The sequence below is a fragment of the Ursus arctos genome, unplaced genomic scaffold (genome assembly GCF_023065955.2).
Source record: "Ursus arctos isolate Adak ecotype North America unplaced genomic scaffold, UrsArc2.0 scaffold_20, whole genome shotgun sequence".
NCBI classification, from domain to species: Eukaryota; Metazoa; Chordata; class Mammalia; order Carnivora; family Ursidae; genus Ursus; species Ursus arctos.
Genome location: NW_026622875.1, coordinates 49731248 through 49747899, shown reverse-complemented (window position 1 = coordinate 49747899; position 16652 = coordinate 49731248). Strand labels below are relative to the sequence as shown.

The following is a 16652-nucleotide window of genomic DNA, read 5'->3' as shown; positions in this document are numbered from 1 at the left end:
ATCCTCCACCCTGAGAAGCCAAAGGCCTGGCTGGCCCTGGCTAAGCTGGTTACAGGGACAGGCTACCCACCATAGGCCAGGCACTGAGCTATGGATCCTCTCTCTTGGATGGGGCCACATGGCCATGTCCATGCATGTCCAGGGGTAAGAGATACCCAAAGAGTGACAGAACTGCCAAAAAAGAGCGGATAAAACACAGAAATAGAGGCAGAAATATGAAAACAAAATGGCAGTCACAAACATGCACACGAGGCTTGCATTCCCCAAGCACTCTCCTAAGTGCTGTGTATATACGCACTGAATGAGCTTATGAGGCCGATGCTGTTATCCGCACAGTATTGAGAACACCAAGACCCAGCGGTGGTAGAGGGGAAGTGATTTGCATGTCACCTTACCAGGTAGAAGAGCTGGGATTTGAACCTGGCACTCTGGGTCCGTGCTCTTACGCAGGAAGCCACAGAGATGAAATTCGTCCAGCACAGACCAAAAGCCAGAGAACTGGAGGCAAGAAAGGAGACCCAGATCCGGTCTCCTTGTTTGGTCCTCCCTTTCAGCAGTTTGCATAAATCATTATTCCTGAGGGGGAGGTCAACCTTGCTCCTCAGGCCCTAGGCTCCCCAGGGCAGGGTGCGACCTGCTCCTTTGGCCTGCAGCTGGGCTGCTGGGGACAGGTCAGACGGGTCTGGCTGGTGCAGAGGGTTGAGGTCCTGCAGCTTCCGGTGCTCAAGTCCCCAGGGGCCTCAGCTGCTCAGCCCCACAGGAGGCCTCTACCAGCCACATCCCACTGCCTGCCCCTGGAGGGGGGGGGACTTTGCCCTCAAGGCCAGGCCCCACCCAGCTCAGTGTGCGGAGTGGAAAACAATGGGAAGCAGCCAGAGCAGATAGCCCTGTCCCAGAAGACTGCCCTGCTGCTGCTCCCTACCACCCCAGGAGACCACTGGAGATGGGGAGACAGAACAACCTCCCAGCTGGCTTCCTGTCTCCGAGGTGACAGGCCTGCATGGAAAGAGGCCCACTGTGTTGTGGCCCCCACTCCTACCCCAACACAGCCTCAGTGTCCACACTGCCCTGCAGGGCCCATCTTCCCCTCCCTCCTCACTACCTCCTGAGGGTATTACCCTCCATCTCCCAGTCCCACAAATGCAGACCACAGTTAAAAATAGAGCCTCTTTATTGGTACCTGTAAGCTCAGGTACAAGGTGTTCCCACAAGCACGCAGGCTGGCAAGGCCTCCTGGGCAAGAGGGCAGGCCCAGAGCCTGGGCTTCTTGGCACAGACATAGAGAAAAATGAATAAATTATAGTTCTAACACTCAAGGACGATACAGAAATTAGGATGCAAAATTCAACATCAGCAAACAGGCATAAAAGCCACTGAGGGGCCACCCCTCACCCCAGCCAACTGGCCTTAGGGCATGGGCAGGTGGCCCAGGCTGGCATGCAGTGCCCAGAAAGCCCTGAGATAGTAGTCAGGGGCATGCTGTGGGCCCTGAGGCTAGCCCCTTGCCCTCTCTGGGCTTCCTGCTTCCCTTCTACATTAGTGGACCCAGAATAAAGGCTGTGGCCTTTGGGAAGGAAGATGAGGAGGCAGAGGACAGGAAGCAGAGGGGGCTGTGTGGGGCAGAAGTAGGTTTTGGTCACGGTTGGTCAGCCCAGCCCAGCCCCACCCCCATACCTAGACGCTGTCCCCAGCCACCCGCCCGGAGCCAGGCAGCTGCCACAGCAGACCATGGGGCCCCAGTCCACACCTGGTTTGTACCAAAGCCGAGGCAAGGCAGGGTTGCAGGACTACAAGGCCGAAGGGACTCATAGGGGTCTGTGCCCCACCCCAACCCCAGCACTGCCCACCAGCCAGAGGGGAGGAGCCTACGCCTCCTAGTCTCCAAATAAATTATGGAAATAAATTATAGTCTTCACAGTCCAGAAAATACAGCCACCCATGGGTCTGGGACTCAGGGTGGCAGGAGAAGCCATTAGAAGTGGCTGATTTCAGCCCTGTCTTGTTTGGGCTAAGGAACATCATACAAGACCAAAAAGGGGTCTGCAAAGCTCCAGGGGAGCCATATTTCCTCCTGTTCTTGGCACACACCATGGAAATGGAAGGAGAGACTGTGTGGGCTTTGGGGGGGGGGTGCCAGGTGGCTGAAAGGGAAAGCCCCCTCCCCGCCCTCTACTCAGCACAGAAAGTTACAAAAATAAATAATCGATCCAGAGTGTTGCACAAAAATCAGGAGTGCCCGCATAGATGAGCCAGCCAATGGGAAACCCTTGACAGACCTCAGGGAGCCCCCAAATTACAACAAAGCAGCAACGGGGCTCTTGCGGCCACAAAAAGGTACCCTAGTCCTCACACAGGCACTGGCTCCACCAGAGGCGCTGGGGCAGCGTCCTCGAACAACTGGCTGTCTATGAAGGGAGCCAGGGCCTCAGCAGCTGAGTCTGGCAGGCCCACGATGGACTCCAAGAAGCAGGCGCCAGCATCGCCCGGTGGAGAAAAGGCAGGCAGGGGGAAGCAAGGGGCCTCGAGGCTGTCTAGGCTGTCAGACACCTTCCGGGAGGTGTAGTGAGGCCCCAGACTATAGTCTGGCAGGGCCTGGAGCAGCTCGAAGGAGTCACAGGAAGACAAGCTGAGGTCCACTGAGTTGCTCTGGCCAGCGTCTGAGCTGGGCAGCACCGAGGTGCCAGGGAGGCTGCCTTCTCCCAACCCTTCAAGGCCACTGTTTAGGAAGAAGCTGGCATCCAGGTTGGCGTTCTCATCCAGAATGCCTGACGTGAGGCTAGAGCTGGAATAGCTGTGGGTCCAGCTGGCCAGGCTACCAGGGTCACCAGTACCAAAGATGTCAGCTGGGTGGAAGCAGCTGAGGTTGTCGAGGTTCCCTACCCCCCCGTCCTCCTCCTCCTCCTCCTCCCCTCCCAGGTCGGAGTCACTGAGACTCAGGACCCGGGCCAGGCTGTCATCATCCATGTCGGGCTGGAAGCCAGGGCCAGGCAGGGCTGGGTGGGCGGTGCTGCTCGGGGCGTCGCTCGTGCCCGAAGCTGTGGAGGAGTCGGTCATGTCACTGCTACAGCTGTTGTCTGCCAGCTCACTGCTCACGGGGGGCTTGGCCAGCGGGAAAGTGGGGACCAGGACCTGATCACCAGGGCTGGTGGGGCCGCTCTGGCCAGGAGCTTCCAGCTCCCCCAGGCTCTCAGCCCCCTGCTCCAGCTGCAGGCGGGTGAGCGTGTGGAGGAAGTGGGTCTGCACGCGGGCCTGATTAAATTCCACGCGGCCCTTGGGGTTCTCGCAGCCCTCCCTGCAGCAGCCGCAGGGGAACGTGGTGTGGTCCATCTGCAGAGAGAGCATAGCATGAGTGAGGGTCCCGTGGAGCCCAGAGCAGTCCCCGAGCTCAGGCTCCCCTTCCCAGCCCATACCTGGCACTTGATGCCTGCCAGACTGCAGCTGCAGGTCTCGGGGTCACAGACCCTATCACAGCGACAGCCACAGTCCTCCCGGGACTGGCGCAGAGCCTGCAGCTCCCGCTTCTCCTCACGATCGATCCTCCGCACACCGGCAGCCCGCAGCAGAGCCCGCCGTCGCCGGGCCGGGTAGGGCTGTAGGAAGGTCATCTCCTCCAACCGGCCGCCTGCCACGGCCACAGCCAAGTCCTCTTCCACAGAGGCATCATCAATGGCGTCCACTGTGAGTGGCGGGCTGGCCTCCGTCTCAGGTAGCCCAGTCTCTGCAAGCTGTACCCATGGGAGAGAGGAGGCCTGTGAGAGACAGACAGGGGTCTTGGCCCCCACAGCCGTCAGCCACTGGGCAAACGCTCCCCACATGCTTACTCTGGGCTGGGCACCACGGATACCACAGTGAACTAAAAGGCCAAGAACACTGCCCTCAGGGCATTTGCAAAGAGACTTCTTGTTCCTGTCATTCCCCAGTTTGTGGACAAGCCCCCCGCCTCCCTCCTCAGCCAGCCCGACACCCCAACCCCCAATGTCACCTCAACTCCCCACCCCCTACCCCGCGGTGAGGACAGACAGCTTCAGGCACCATGTCCCCAGCCCCTACACCAAACACAGGCCCTTCCACACCCCACTCTGTCTGCAGATAATCAGGCAACAGGCTCTGATGGAGCAATACTGGCCCCAGGGGCCTCTTTCCCCAAATACATAATGAGCAAACTGGCCCCCACCCTGGAAGCCCCTCCCCTCAAGGCTAGGACTTCAGGAGCTGGCCAAGGGCACAGGCGATGGAGAGGGGTCTCCCCTACCTTCCACCGCAGCGCCTCCAGCTTCTCCTCCTTCAAGCGTAGGCGCAGCTTCTCACGCCGTGCCCGGGCTTGCTCCTGGGTGAACTCAGCCAGGGAGAAGCGGCGGCAGGCACTGTGGCGAGGGGCCATACCCAAAGTGCAGCCGCCACGGCTGGGCACGCTGGTGAAACCCTGGCACCTCGGAAAGTAGAAGACGGTGATGCCATCGAAGGCGACTCGGCCTGGCCGCTTCCTGGGAGCCCGCTTCAGGATGGACAGGGCTGGAAGGCACGGAGGGAAGGGGCAGGGCATTAGTTCTCTGTGAGGGACCGCAGACCTCCCGGAAGATGCTGCTGAACGGCCTCTCCTCACATGTCCCGCTCTGACCTCCCACGCCGAGAGAAAAAGAAATGCATCTGAATTTAGGAGCCAGCCTCGCTGGGATCAGGGCTGGTAAAATCGAATGCCACTCCTAGGTCAACATGGGCTTCCTGTTACTTACCAGTCCAAATGAGAGCACTTGTGAGATTAAGCAGCTTTCCCATCTTTATTAGCCATTTGTAGGTTCCTCATGCAGTTTTCTATAGTTTTTTATTATTATTATTATTGATTTGTAGGGCCGCTTTACATGTGACATTGAAGACACTGATCATCTGTCTAACCCATCTGGGCAAATATTTTAGTCTTTTATTTTTGTTCAAGGGATTTTACAAAGTAACTTCTAAGGCCATGTAATTAAAAATATACTGATCTTTTCCTTTACAGCTTCTTGCATTTTGCAGGCTTAGAAAGGCTGTTATTTGGGATTGCCTTTCTAAGTTATGGATTGTTTATTGGTTAGTAAGCTATGTATTTGGTATATTCTATACAAATACTGGTACAGTACTGTGTTTAATTAAACTGTAAGTAGTTACCTTAAAACAGTTGAATACTGGCAACTGCATGTATTTTAACTTAATAGATTATTTTGCCTGTCCCAATCCAATACACAGAATTCTTATTCTCTCTGCAAACTGAACTGGGTAGCCCTTACTGAACAATGTTAACTACTAGTGGTGACAGACAGCATCCTCATCTTGTTCCTTAGTGGGATGGCTTCCAAGATTTCCTCATGAATTGGAATGCCAGCTTTTGGGTTGAGACAGTATTTTTAATCACTTAAGGTAGGATCCACTTATTCCTGTTTTACCAAGGGTCTTATCTAGAAGGAACACGACATTTTATCCAATGTTTTTCAGCATCCACAGTGGCTCTCATGGTTTTCCTCCTCGGACATAGTCACTGGGTAAACTCTAAGACTGGATTTTATAAATATTAAACCATATTGCCAGACTAAACCCACAGTTTAGTCAACATACTGTTAGGCTCTACATGCTAAAAATCATCCTCTATCTGTAATACAGAGTTATGGATGTTAGGGCACAAAGACACCGTATCTGGGGTATTAAAATGTCATGGCAGTGCTCGCTTCGGCAGCACATATACTAAAATTGGAACGATACAGAGAAGATTAGCATGGCCCCTGCGCAAGGATGACACGCAAATTCGTGAAGCGTTCCATATTTTTAAGTTGTGGTCCATATATACAATGGAATATTACTCAGCTATCAGAAAGAACGAGTTCTCAACATTTGCTACAACATGGACAGCACTGGAGGAGATAATGCTAAGTGAAATAAGTCAAGCAGAGAAAGACAACTATCATATGATTTCTCTCATCTATGGAACATAAGAACTAGGATGATCGGTAGGGGAAGAAAGGGATAAAGAAAGGGGGGGTAATCAGAAGGGGGAATGAAACATGAGAGACTATGGACTATGAGAAACAAACTGAGGACTTCAGAGGGGAGGGGGGTGGGGGAATGGGATAGACCGGTGATGGGTAGTAAGGAGGGCACGTATTGCATGGTGCACTGGGTGTTATACACAACTAATGAATCATCGAGCCTTTCATCGGAAACCGGGGATGTACTGTATGGTGACTAACATAATATAATAAAAAATCATTTAAAAAAAATAAAATAAAATAAAATAAAATGTCATGGCAGGGTTAAATAGGAAAAAAATATCTAAAAAGGCTCCTTGGGGGTGGGGGGCAGCAATAATGGAAAATAAAGTCGAGGAATAGTGCTTAAGGGCTGTCTTTGTCATTTTGAAATCAGAATGACACCAGCTTGAAAAATAACTGCAGACGAAACCTTTCCACTATGTTCAGGCAAAGCCAAGCGGCACTTTGACAGGAGAGGGACCGGCCTGACAGGCCCCGCAGTACACAAGTGTGGGGCGTGGGACTCCAGTGGTTCAGTTGGTAGGACAGGGTGTACAAGCTGCAGAAACGAAACTGGATCATAAGGGAGGAGTTGGAGCCAGAGGGCCCCAGGGCTACTCTGTGGAGCTCCGTCCTGACCTGCAGGACTTCTAAGCAGGGAGTCCTGAGGTCGAAGGTGAATCTAGCTGGGCCCAAGTGCCTCTGGACAGTGGGCATTCCCGAGTGACCACTCTATTACAGGAAGTGGCCAAGGTGGGGAGCCAAAGCCGCGAGGACACGACCTCCAGAGGCCAGAACAGCTTTGTCAGGGGCCTCCCAATTTCATCTTCAGGAAGGAAGAAGGGGTGTGGTGGTTCCTAGGGGAGGGGGACTCACGGGTGAAACTCCGGCGGCCACAGAAGTCCCGGTCAGGCAAGGGCAACTGATCCCAGGGGCCCTCCTCATCTGAGTCCCAGGCTGGGGAGACTGAAGAGCTTGGAGAGCAGGAGCGAGAACGACGGCCAGAGGAGGACAACGAGGAGGAAGATGAGCACAGTGAGGAAGAGTCCTCATCCAGCTGGTCAAACTTCCTCTTCAGTGGCCCAGTCATGGTGGGGCAGGGGTACTCTGGGGTCTGGGCACAGACAACCTGGAATGGAAAGGAGAAAGCTCTCAGTGGCAGGCCTGAGGGCAGGCGGCGGCAGCTCAGCCACGATCAACTCTCCCCAAACCCTCCAGGGTGTCCCAGGCCCCCCCCCCCACCGGCTCTGCGTTCAGGGGGCACGGCTCCAGGAGGCTTCTTTCCACAAGCAGAGCGCTGCGGTCCAAACCCTCATCCTGGCACTTGTAGACTCCCACCCCCTCTGCCCAAAAGCCTTCCCAGGACACCACCAGAAACCTTCCCCACTACCTCCTACAATCCACCTACACACATGCATACACCAGACCAACAGATGGACCAACAGACCTCAGCCCGGCCTCGCTCATTCCCCGACAGGAATCCTGGGGGCTGACTCACTGGCTGGGTGATTCACACGGCTTGCATCTGTGTGCCTTTGTGTGTGTGAGGCCGTCTGCCACAGCCTGCACAGCCCTGTACAGTGGCTCTGCTCCCTCCTCCTCCACCACCAACCCCCAGCACACCCACAGACACACCATCCCGCGTGCACGCGCGCGTGCGCGCGCACACACACACACACACACACACACACTCCCGCCCTTTCTCTCCTTCTCTCCCTCTCTCTCTGGGGCCAGGTTGACCAGGGCACTCCGGGAAACAGGCTGGCTTTGACACTGGCCCTGATTCCCAGACACAGGACTTTCCGGAGCCCCTCCTCTCCTCAGACAGAGCCACTCAGATTTTCCCTCAGAAACCCCCGCCCCACAGAAGTCCCCTGCCTCCAGGCCTGGCTGTACTTCGTGTCTCTCTAACAACTCCTGCTTGATCTTAAAAATGCATCTACATCTTGCCTCTACTCCAATCAATACCTAACCCTGTTTGTTTCAATTAACTTCCTATGGAAATTTTTTTTTCCCTCTTACACACACACACACACACATACACACACACAAACACACAACTCCTCCTCCTCTTAGTGAAACTGACCGGTCAAGATGATGTCCCACTCTCTGTTTGTAGCTTGGTGACTTGCGGGCACCTCAGGACACACAGCTTACTGTGTCCCCCCTTCGAGGGTCTCAGCCTTCAGAGGGGGTGCAACTGGAGCCTCCCACAGCCTGGCTGGCTTTGGCTTCAGGAAGTGGAGTTGGGGTTCCCACCCCTACATACCTCCACTATCCCTGGGAATCCCCAAAGGACTCAGTTCTAAGAACTGAGCTACCTTGTCTCTCTGTGTCCTACAGGGCTCAGGCCTGGGCCCCAGGAGGTCACCAGGAGGAAGGGGAAACGGTGCAGAGGCCCTAGTGCTGGGGAGCCCCTCCCCCACTGCCATCACAGGAAATGAGAACAGGAAAAACCAACCAGAAGGCTGGCCATCTCCTCTACTCAGGTGTCCTTTCTAAACACCCTCGTCCCCCTCTGCCAACCCTACCACAAAGTCTCTGGATCCTAGACCTAGAGGGTGCACAGTCAGTGGACTTACTGGATAAAATTCGTCCCAGGCATAGCCTCTCCCCACAGGCAAGAGAGAATCAAGAGAAACTCCCCTCCTTGCTAACCCTTCACACTGGGCCAGGGGAAGAGAACACACAGGTGCTTCCGGGGACTACTCAGCGGGTAGTTTCTCAGGCTTGGCACCCGCACCCCCCCCCCAAACCACAAACAAAAACAACCCAGCTCCCAGCTGACCTGCAGGCTCTCCCAGGAGATGGGGGAACTTATGACCCAGGGCAAGGCACACACACACACATATACACACGTGCAGACCACAGAGACACACACAACACATGTGAGCAAACCACACCCACATACCCTGTTCCTACCAGACCCGCTGGGAGACCCTATCCTTTCCCAAACTCCAGATGCTGTCGACAGGGTGCTGAATGCCTAATCACACACCCATGCCCAAGGCCCACCCCTGCCAAAACCAAATGCCCACTTTGTATCTCTGCCTGGCCGTCCCTTAGAAACAAAATTCCATAGGCCCCAAATCGAACCCCTTGTCTCTGTTCCCCACCCCCCGTGCCATCTGTTCCTCTTCCTGTGTTCCCTATCTTAGTAACGGCACTGCCACCCACCCAGTTACTCAAGCCAGAAACCTGCAGCCATCCTCAACTCCTTCCTCCCTCTCCCTCCAGCCACATCCAAGCAGCCAGTCCTGCAAGTACACACTAGCCCACTTAATGCACACAAGGCTAGGCAGAGAGACAGCGGGGATTGGGGAGGCCATCAGCATAGTGTTAGGAACTTTGGCTCCAGAACCAGACTGCCTGCACTGGAACCCTGGCTTGGCTATTACCCGGCTGCGCGACCCTGGTCAAGGTCCTTAAGCTCTGTGTCTCCAATTCCTTGCCTTAAAATCTCACAGGGTTGGGAGGTTTACATGAATCAATACATGTCAAGTTCTTAGAACAGTGGTAAGTGCTGAGTGAACATGTCATTCTACACTGTGAGAAAAAGGCGCTCCTGGATACAACATGTGAATCTCAATGGTGTCATGTGGAATGAAAGAAGCCAGACACAAGAATACATGTGAATGAAGTTCAAGGAAAGGCAAACCCAATCAGTGATGATAGAAGTCAGAATGGGAGGGGAGGGTGTTTGATACGCACGGGGGACAATCATGGGGGGGAACTTCTGGGCGGGTGGGTTTCTCAAAATGTTCTGTGCTGATCTGGCTGGTGGTTCCATGAATGTCTAAAACTAAAAATTCATCTAGCTGTACACATAAGATTCATATGCTTTATTTATTTCATGTATGTCTCCTGTTTTATTATGTCTCTGTCCCCACTGCTACTGTCCATGTCCCCTGCCTCTGCTCCTGCCATCCCCCAGCAGCCAGAGTGATCTTCCTTAAGATCTCTGCCTGCCACCCTATGCTTAGGAAAGCCGGCCCTTAGGATCAAGCCTAGAATTCCAAGGGGCTGAAGCAGGCCTGGCTGTGGCCTTTCCCCCTCCCCTCACTATATTCCAGCTGAACTTGCAGTTCTCCTAATTGCCATGACCTGCCCGCCTCCTGGCCTTTGCACAAGCTGGAACCCAGCCTACTCTCCTTTAATAGTCATTTCCAAGAGGGCCTCCCTGAAACCCCCACTCCTCACTCCTTACTACATGCCTCTCTGGGCTCCCACCGGCCCTGGGATTCCCCTACCCCTGCCCTTCTCTCGAAGTCTTGCTCCGGCCTCACTGCTGCTCCCTCCCACCAGGCTAAGGGCCTCTCTGCCTGGGCTTCCCTGTACCCATGCCTAGAACAGTCTGGCACAGATAAGGCACCTAAAGACCAGCAGAGGTGGGCCTCAGTGCGATTTCCTGACCCTGTCACAGTTCGTTTGGGGGTGGGGCATGCCCACCCCCCAGCCTGCCTGCACTGGAGCCACAGGAGGGGATGGCTCTGAGGGTAGGAAGTTCAGGCTGCAGTCAGGTGCCAACACAGGCATCTCAGGAGGCTCCCTGTTCCCCAGAAGTAAACACACAGAGATCAAGGAAGCAGATTTAAGCCAGACACCCTGGCTCTGCCTCAGGCCTCTCTACAGAATGGGAATTCAAGGTGAAGGTGTTAGAAGCTTCCAGGCTGCAGACAGGAAAACAGGGACACAGGGACGGTCCAGCCATGCCGCAGATTCTAGTGATGAACCTCTACCAGGATCTGCAGACCTAGGGTCTAAGGAGAACTGATCTCTGCCCTGACACTCCTCTGGGTCGGAGGGAAAAGGAGCAGCCCTTGGGTCTTGCGCTTCCCTGTCCCACCTGGGAATCCAGAGGCCGAGAGAGAGGCAGAGGCAGGAGATGAGAAAAAGATACAGAGACAAGGACAGGCCAAATCAGAAAAAGGAATGAAAGATAGTGAAAGAGTCCAAGAAAAGTGTCAGACAGTGAGTCAGAGGAGGGGGGAGGGGCCTTCAGCAGCTACCCAGGAATCAAGATCCCAACCATGGCTCTGTTCCCAGGGTGAACACGGCCCCCTCCTAGGGTCCTGGAGGAAGGAAGAGCAATTCCCAGGAGCTGGCTCAGACAGAAATACCACACCCCTGAGGAGCCCCAGAGACAGGCCCTGAATCAGACAGAGCCAGGCTTCTTCCTGGATCTGCCTGGGCCCTGAGAATCAGGCCACCCTCCTGTCACCACAGACAGGAGTTGACAGCTCAGGAAGAAGGGGTGACACTTCCCCACTCTACTACTCACAACTATCTACACACTCAGGCCGCACTGTGAATCCCAGGAAGGCTACCTCACCCCAGGCACCAGGCAAACAAAGGCTCTTTGGGGGCCGGGAGGATATCTCAGGGCCTCTGGGAAGCCACATCAACTCCGCTGTGCAGCTCAGCAGTCCCAATGTCCCAGTCCCCCGACCAGAGCTGATATTGGGGAGAGGGCGCCTTCAGCTGCCTCCATCCTCCTCTGGGAATCTGAAGAATGTCTTTTAACCTCAGATCTCCAGGCCTTGGTCAGGCCAGCTCCCCCCAACACCTGGGGTCACATGACCCCAGACCCTCAGGAACTACTTCCTAGGACAAAGAAAAGACACCCCTGAGTACCTCTGGCCCCCACTGGGATTGGCTAGAAAAACCACCTGGGCAGCACAGAGAGGGCAGACAGGAAGCCTTAGCACACCCCATCCCCCCATCCCTCTGAAAGTGATCCTGGGGGAGGGCACAGTTCCTCAGCCTTGGCCTCCAAGGCCTGGCACTGGGTAGGTGCCAAATGTTTGCTGGCTACAGGAGGCCAACTGCTCCTGCAGAAGGGAAATTGCACCTGACAGCAACTGCTTCCTCCACCTAAGCAAGGCCTCCTTCATTCTCATTCATTCATTCATTCATTCATGCATTCAACAAATATTGAGCTCCTATGGCATGCCTAACACTGTATCAGGCACTTGGGCAGACAGGGAGCAAGACCCACACTAGGACTGCACTCTTACAGCTTTTAAATTTAGTGGCAAGGAGTATGTAGTTACAAAACCATGGTAACTCAGAGGGGTGGAACAGGAGGGGGAAAGCTGAGGGTAAAAACAGTCTCTAGGAGGAGAGGAGGCAGAAAGTTCCAGAGGGGGGCACAGCATGTAAGAGAGAGCCAGAATGGTGAGGGGGAGGGGCGTCCTGGGACAGGTTTTGAGAACCAGGGCTGACAGGGCAGGCTTTAGCTTGAGGGCACTGGAAGCCACAGAAGGGTTTAAGTAGGGAGTGACAATACCAGATTTGCATTTTAAAAAGATGGCTCAGTCCCCGACCAGAGGGGGGTGTGACTAGTTGGCCCCGTGCCAGGGCTAGGTGAGCAATGACAGCACAGGGAGGGTAAAGGAGAAAGGGGAATAGACTTGGTAACCTCCGGATGTGGAAATGGAAGAGGGCAGTGATGTCAAGGATTTGGGGACGAGAGGAGGAGGTCTGCTCCAGAGGGCTGTGAGACATCTGAGTGGAGGCGTGGGGTGGGCAGTGGAGCGGGGAGGGCTCCTCGAGTGTCAGGAGTGTAGGCTATGTGTGTGACTGCCTGAGAGCCGGAGTGACTAAGTGTGTGACGGCTGCTGTGGTGGGGACATCCAAGGGTGCGTGCCTGTGGAAGGGCCCCCGGGGAGGGGAAACTGAGGACCGGGAGGAAGTACGTGCTGGGGAGGGGAGAAGTGCGTGGGAGAGAGCCTACGTGTGCCCGCGGGTGTCCGGTGGGGCTGCGCCCGTGACTCACAGCGGTGGCCTCTGCGTGTGACGGTGACTGACAAACAGGTGAGCGTACGACACAATCCCTCCTCCTTCCCTCCCTCCTACCGGGGTCCGTGACTCACGGAGCCTCACTCCTCCTCGCTCTTCCCTCCACTCCCTCTCTGACCCCCGCCGGCCGGGGGCGCCAGGCACGCGCCGCAATCCCGGCGCCCGCCCCCGGTGGGGGGGGGAGCCCGAGGAGGAAGGCGACAAATGTCACCTGCTCCGGCCATGCGAGGAACTTCTGAAAAGTTCTCAGGCAACTGGGTCAAAAGGAAACTCTCCCGTGGACGCGCGCGCCCCGTCACCCCGCCACCCGCGCCAACCTCCACTCGGCCGCCACCCGCGCCAGGCTCGGGGCGCCGCGACTTCTCGGGGTACCGGCGGCGGCGCGGGGGAGGGGAGCGGAAAACCTGCCACTCTCGCCTCTCCGCCTCCCCTCCCCGGACGCCGGCCCGGCGCGCAGCCTGGAGCCAAGCCGTCCCCGCCCCGGCGCCCGCTCAGGCCGGCGGGAGGCAAGTGGCAGGGACCCGAGGGGCACAGCCCCCCGCGCGGGACGCCCCCTCCCCAAGGTCCCGGCCCGCCGGGCCCGCAGCCCCTCGGCGCTCACCTGCGATCCGGGAGCTCGCCCAGGACACCAACGCGACCCGCGTCCCGGCCGGGGACGCCCCCCGCGCTGCTACCCCGTGTGCGCTCGGCCGGGCAGCAGTCGGCCCAGCCGCCCCTAGCTCTGAGCGTCCGGCAGCGGCGGCGGCGGCGGGAGACTGGCTGCGCCCGGCCCCGCCCGCCGCTCCGCCCTCCTCGTCAGTGGAAAACTCCGGGGCTCGCTGCGCTGACGCACGCCCGGCCTCCCGCCAGGCCGCCCGGCAGCCCCGCCCCGGAGGCGTCGCCTACCCCCGCCCGGAGCCCGGCGCAGCGGCCGCGGGGCCTCCCTGCGGACTCTGACCCGGCGCGGGCGCCGCGACCGCCCTGCGCCCTCGGTTGCCCTAGTCCGTCCCCCTCCCGCAGTTTCTTGAAGTTGCCGACGCTCCCAGCCGGCATAGCAGGGTCGCAAAGATCCCTACCTCGCCAGACGGCCCCCGTTCGCGGATAGGTAGACTGAGGCCCGGAGCAGCGCGGAGTGTCCGGAAGGCCACGGCGACAGTGGCAGAGCCGAGGACTCCTCCAGGCTTTCACCCCCACCCTGCCCGAGGCAGTTGCTATCATCCAATCTAAACGTCCTTCCTCTGTGCCCTCCTTACCACCCACCCCCAGATCCGCCTGAAAAGTAAACTGTGACCGGAGAGGAACCTGGGCAGGGAGCAAGGGGGAAGCAGGGGGAGGGGGGGAGGTCATCTGTGGGCCTGACCTTCACCTCTGCCCACGGGCCAGAGACCCTGCAGAAGCGCTGAGCCGGGGGTTCCTGGAAACAGCATCCCCCTCCCCATCCCTCCTTAAAAAAAAAAAAAAAAAAAAAAAGGTTCCTTCCGAGCCAGACCCCGGCCACTTAAAATGGCCCACTGCCTTCTCTGCTCCCGCCAAGGCCTTTCCTGACTAGTGCCCAACTCTCCCTGTATTACTGCACAAGGGAAAGTGTGTGCATGCCCCGGCAGCGAGCCCTGGCCAGATGACCATCCTCTGCCCTTCTTCCTAACCTCAGGTCAGACCTTACCCACCACGCGTGTACCTTGAGCGTTTCTACCTTCACACCTTAGCTACACAGCGTTCCTCTCGCCTGGAATGCCTGCCTGCCTTCTCGCTGCTTACCAGAATCTCATCGCCTTTAAGGTCTCAGCTTGCACTGCCTCCTCCAGGGAGCCTTCGTGGGAGCTTGACCCTCCCCCTCCCAGTCCTGCTCCCGCTGCATTCTGGGTTTTTCTCTGACTGTCCTAGATGAATGCTGTCACTGACTAGCCCAACCCTCAGGATTCCTTTCTACCTTCCTCCAGGTGGGAGGTGGGGGTGATCTCTCCTGCATGGATGGCTCTGGGGTGGTGATGATGGTGAGGGCCCTCTTGAGCCACAGGTGCTTATGTAGAGCGTGCCGGAAAGGTCTGCCTGCCCCTTTACCTTTCCAGGGAAGAAAAATAGGAGGAAAGCAGGTTGGAGGAAGCTACAGCTCTTGTCCTTGTATGTATTGAGTGTGTGTGCCTGGGGGACCTGTAGGGGCAGGTGTCTGGACAGCTGGAGCAAAGCTTCCGGTGACTTCCCAGTGTCCTCAAGATGAAGCCTCAACTCTGTAGGGCCTACAAAGCCCAAATAATCTGGCCCTTGCCCACCTTTGCAGCCTTACCTCTCTCTCGTTGTGCTCCCATCCCCCACTCCCCTGCTCCTCCATTTCCGTGTCCATAATAGGTATACAGGTCTTTTTACCTATACACTATACATGTAATATTGGCACAGCTGCATGTAGTTTAATTTACATGTGAGGTATTCTGTTCTTAATCTCATTAAGTTTCTTCCAGCCTTCTCTCTGCACTCCCACCCACACCTCTTGATAACCACTCCGGTCCTGTTCACCAACGACCAGTTTTTGGGTTGCATCCTCCTCATCCTGATTCAGACTTCCCAAGATGCTCATGTCCAGCCTGCACCTACCTTGCACTCAGTTGTGTGGTTTCCGTGTGCATTTCCTGGTGTTGTCTGGGAGTAGTGGGAGGGCAGGGGCTGTGTCTGACTCTCCTCCATGCTCAATCAGAACCTGTTGAATACATTAAGTATACCCAGTAAATGTGTACAGGGAACTGGGGCTCTAGGAGTATGCAGGGCTGGAAGTGGAGATTGAAGGGTCATCAGCATACAACGGTCCATCGAGGCCATGGGTGTGGCTAAGACAGCTCAAGAGGGAGTTTAAAGGCTCCGGAGCTGGGTGTCAGTTGTTAGAGGTGACTCAGCCCTCAGGGCTATGATGGCAGGTGGCCACCCACCCACCACCACCCCCTCGGACATTCAGCCCTGTCCTCCCTGTGGCTGCTGGTTGCAGACCTTTTTGGTTCCAAGGAATTCTTTCTTCCACTGCCGCCTCCTTCCTGCCTCAAACCTTCTGGTCAGGTCCCCAGGAGAAAGGGAGTTTCTATGACCTACAGTGGAGTGGAGTTCTAGTTGTCTCCTTCCCTCTCTCTCTCTCTCTGGACTTCAGTCTTCCAATTTGTAAAACAGAGGCATTGGACCAGAGAACCCCACCAGCTTCAACATTCCTTGAGTTTCTTTCTAGAAGACAATGCCTGCTGATCATCTGGGCAGAGTTGAGCACTAGAGTTTGGGGGTGTCTCAGGCTGCCTACGTTTGCATCCTGCTGGGCAGTGTACTGGGGAAACTAGACGGGACAGAGACCAGTGCAGGGAGTTGGCAAGGGCTGCAGTGGGGGCTTAGAGCAGAGAGCCCAATGGGTGACGGGTTTGGGGGGCAGTAAAGGAAGGAGAGAATAAGAGAAAATATAGGAGAATAAAAATAATCAAATAAGTGATGTGTTTTCTCCAGTGAAGTGTCTCCCTGTCCTGGGATGGGCTCACCAGATGTTCCCCAGATGTTGTTGGTGATGGGAAACATCTCCCTCTGGGATCCCAACTCTTCCTGTTCATGGGGAAATGAAGGGTCTGTTCCAAGGCAAGGAGGGTGGGGTCTGGAGCAGCATCCATCTGTGACTATGGCACATACATAGGCAGAAACACACCCACACATCCTCAGGGAATTTCTGAATACTTACAAGAGTCCAGAAAATTTCTCAAACATTCAACATCCCTGGACCACCCATTTTAGGTAAATAAAACAATTATTACGAGTTTTAAATAAATATTTTTCAAACTTAAAAAGGAATGATCCCATCTGAAAAACTAAAGTTAAAAAGAGTAATGCCAAATATGGGAAATTGAGAATTAACCA

General features: G+C 55.8%; 1 protein-coding gene and 1 non-coding gene across 3 annotated transcripts; one reads left to right on the top strand and one right to left on the bottom strand.

The window, feature by feature from the left end:
* Nucleotides 1-1153: 1153 nt before the first annotated feature.
* CSRNP1 (cysteine and serine rich nuclear protein 1) lies at nt 1154-13562 on the bottom strand. 2 transcript variants are annotated; one of them, XM_057315797.1, is made up of 5 exons: nt 13402-13562; nt 6876-7128; nt 4253-4512; nt 3411-3749; nt 1154-3327 (listed from the first exon to the last, which is right to left on the bottom strand). In XM_057315797.1, exons 2-5 carry the CDS (start codon nt 7087-7089, stop codon nt 2347-2349), a joined length of 1794 nt encoding a protein of 597 aa, XP_057171780.1. In that variant the 5' UTR covers nt 7090-7128; nt 13402-13562; the 3' UTR covers nt 1154-2346. The 2 variants fall into 2 exon arrangements, with proteins under 2 accessions (XP_057171780.1, XP_026352548.1); XM_026496763.4 differs by having other exon boundaries at nt 3411-3725.
* On the top strand, nt 5692-5798 carry LOC113254199 (U6 spliceosomal RNA). The gene has a single exon (XR_003315716.1). It is a non-coding gene; the product is annotated as a U6 spliceosomal RNA (small nuclear RNA).
* Nucleotides 13563-16652: the final 3090 nt, after the last annotated feature.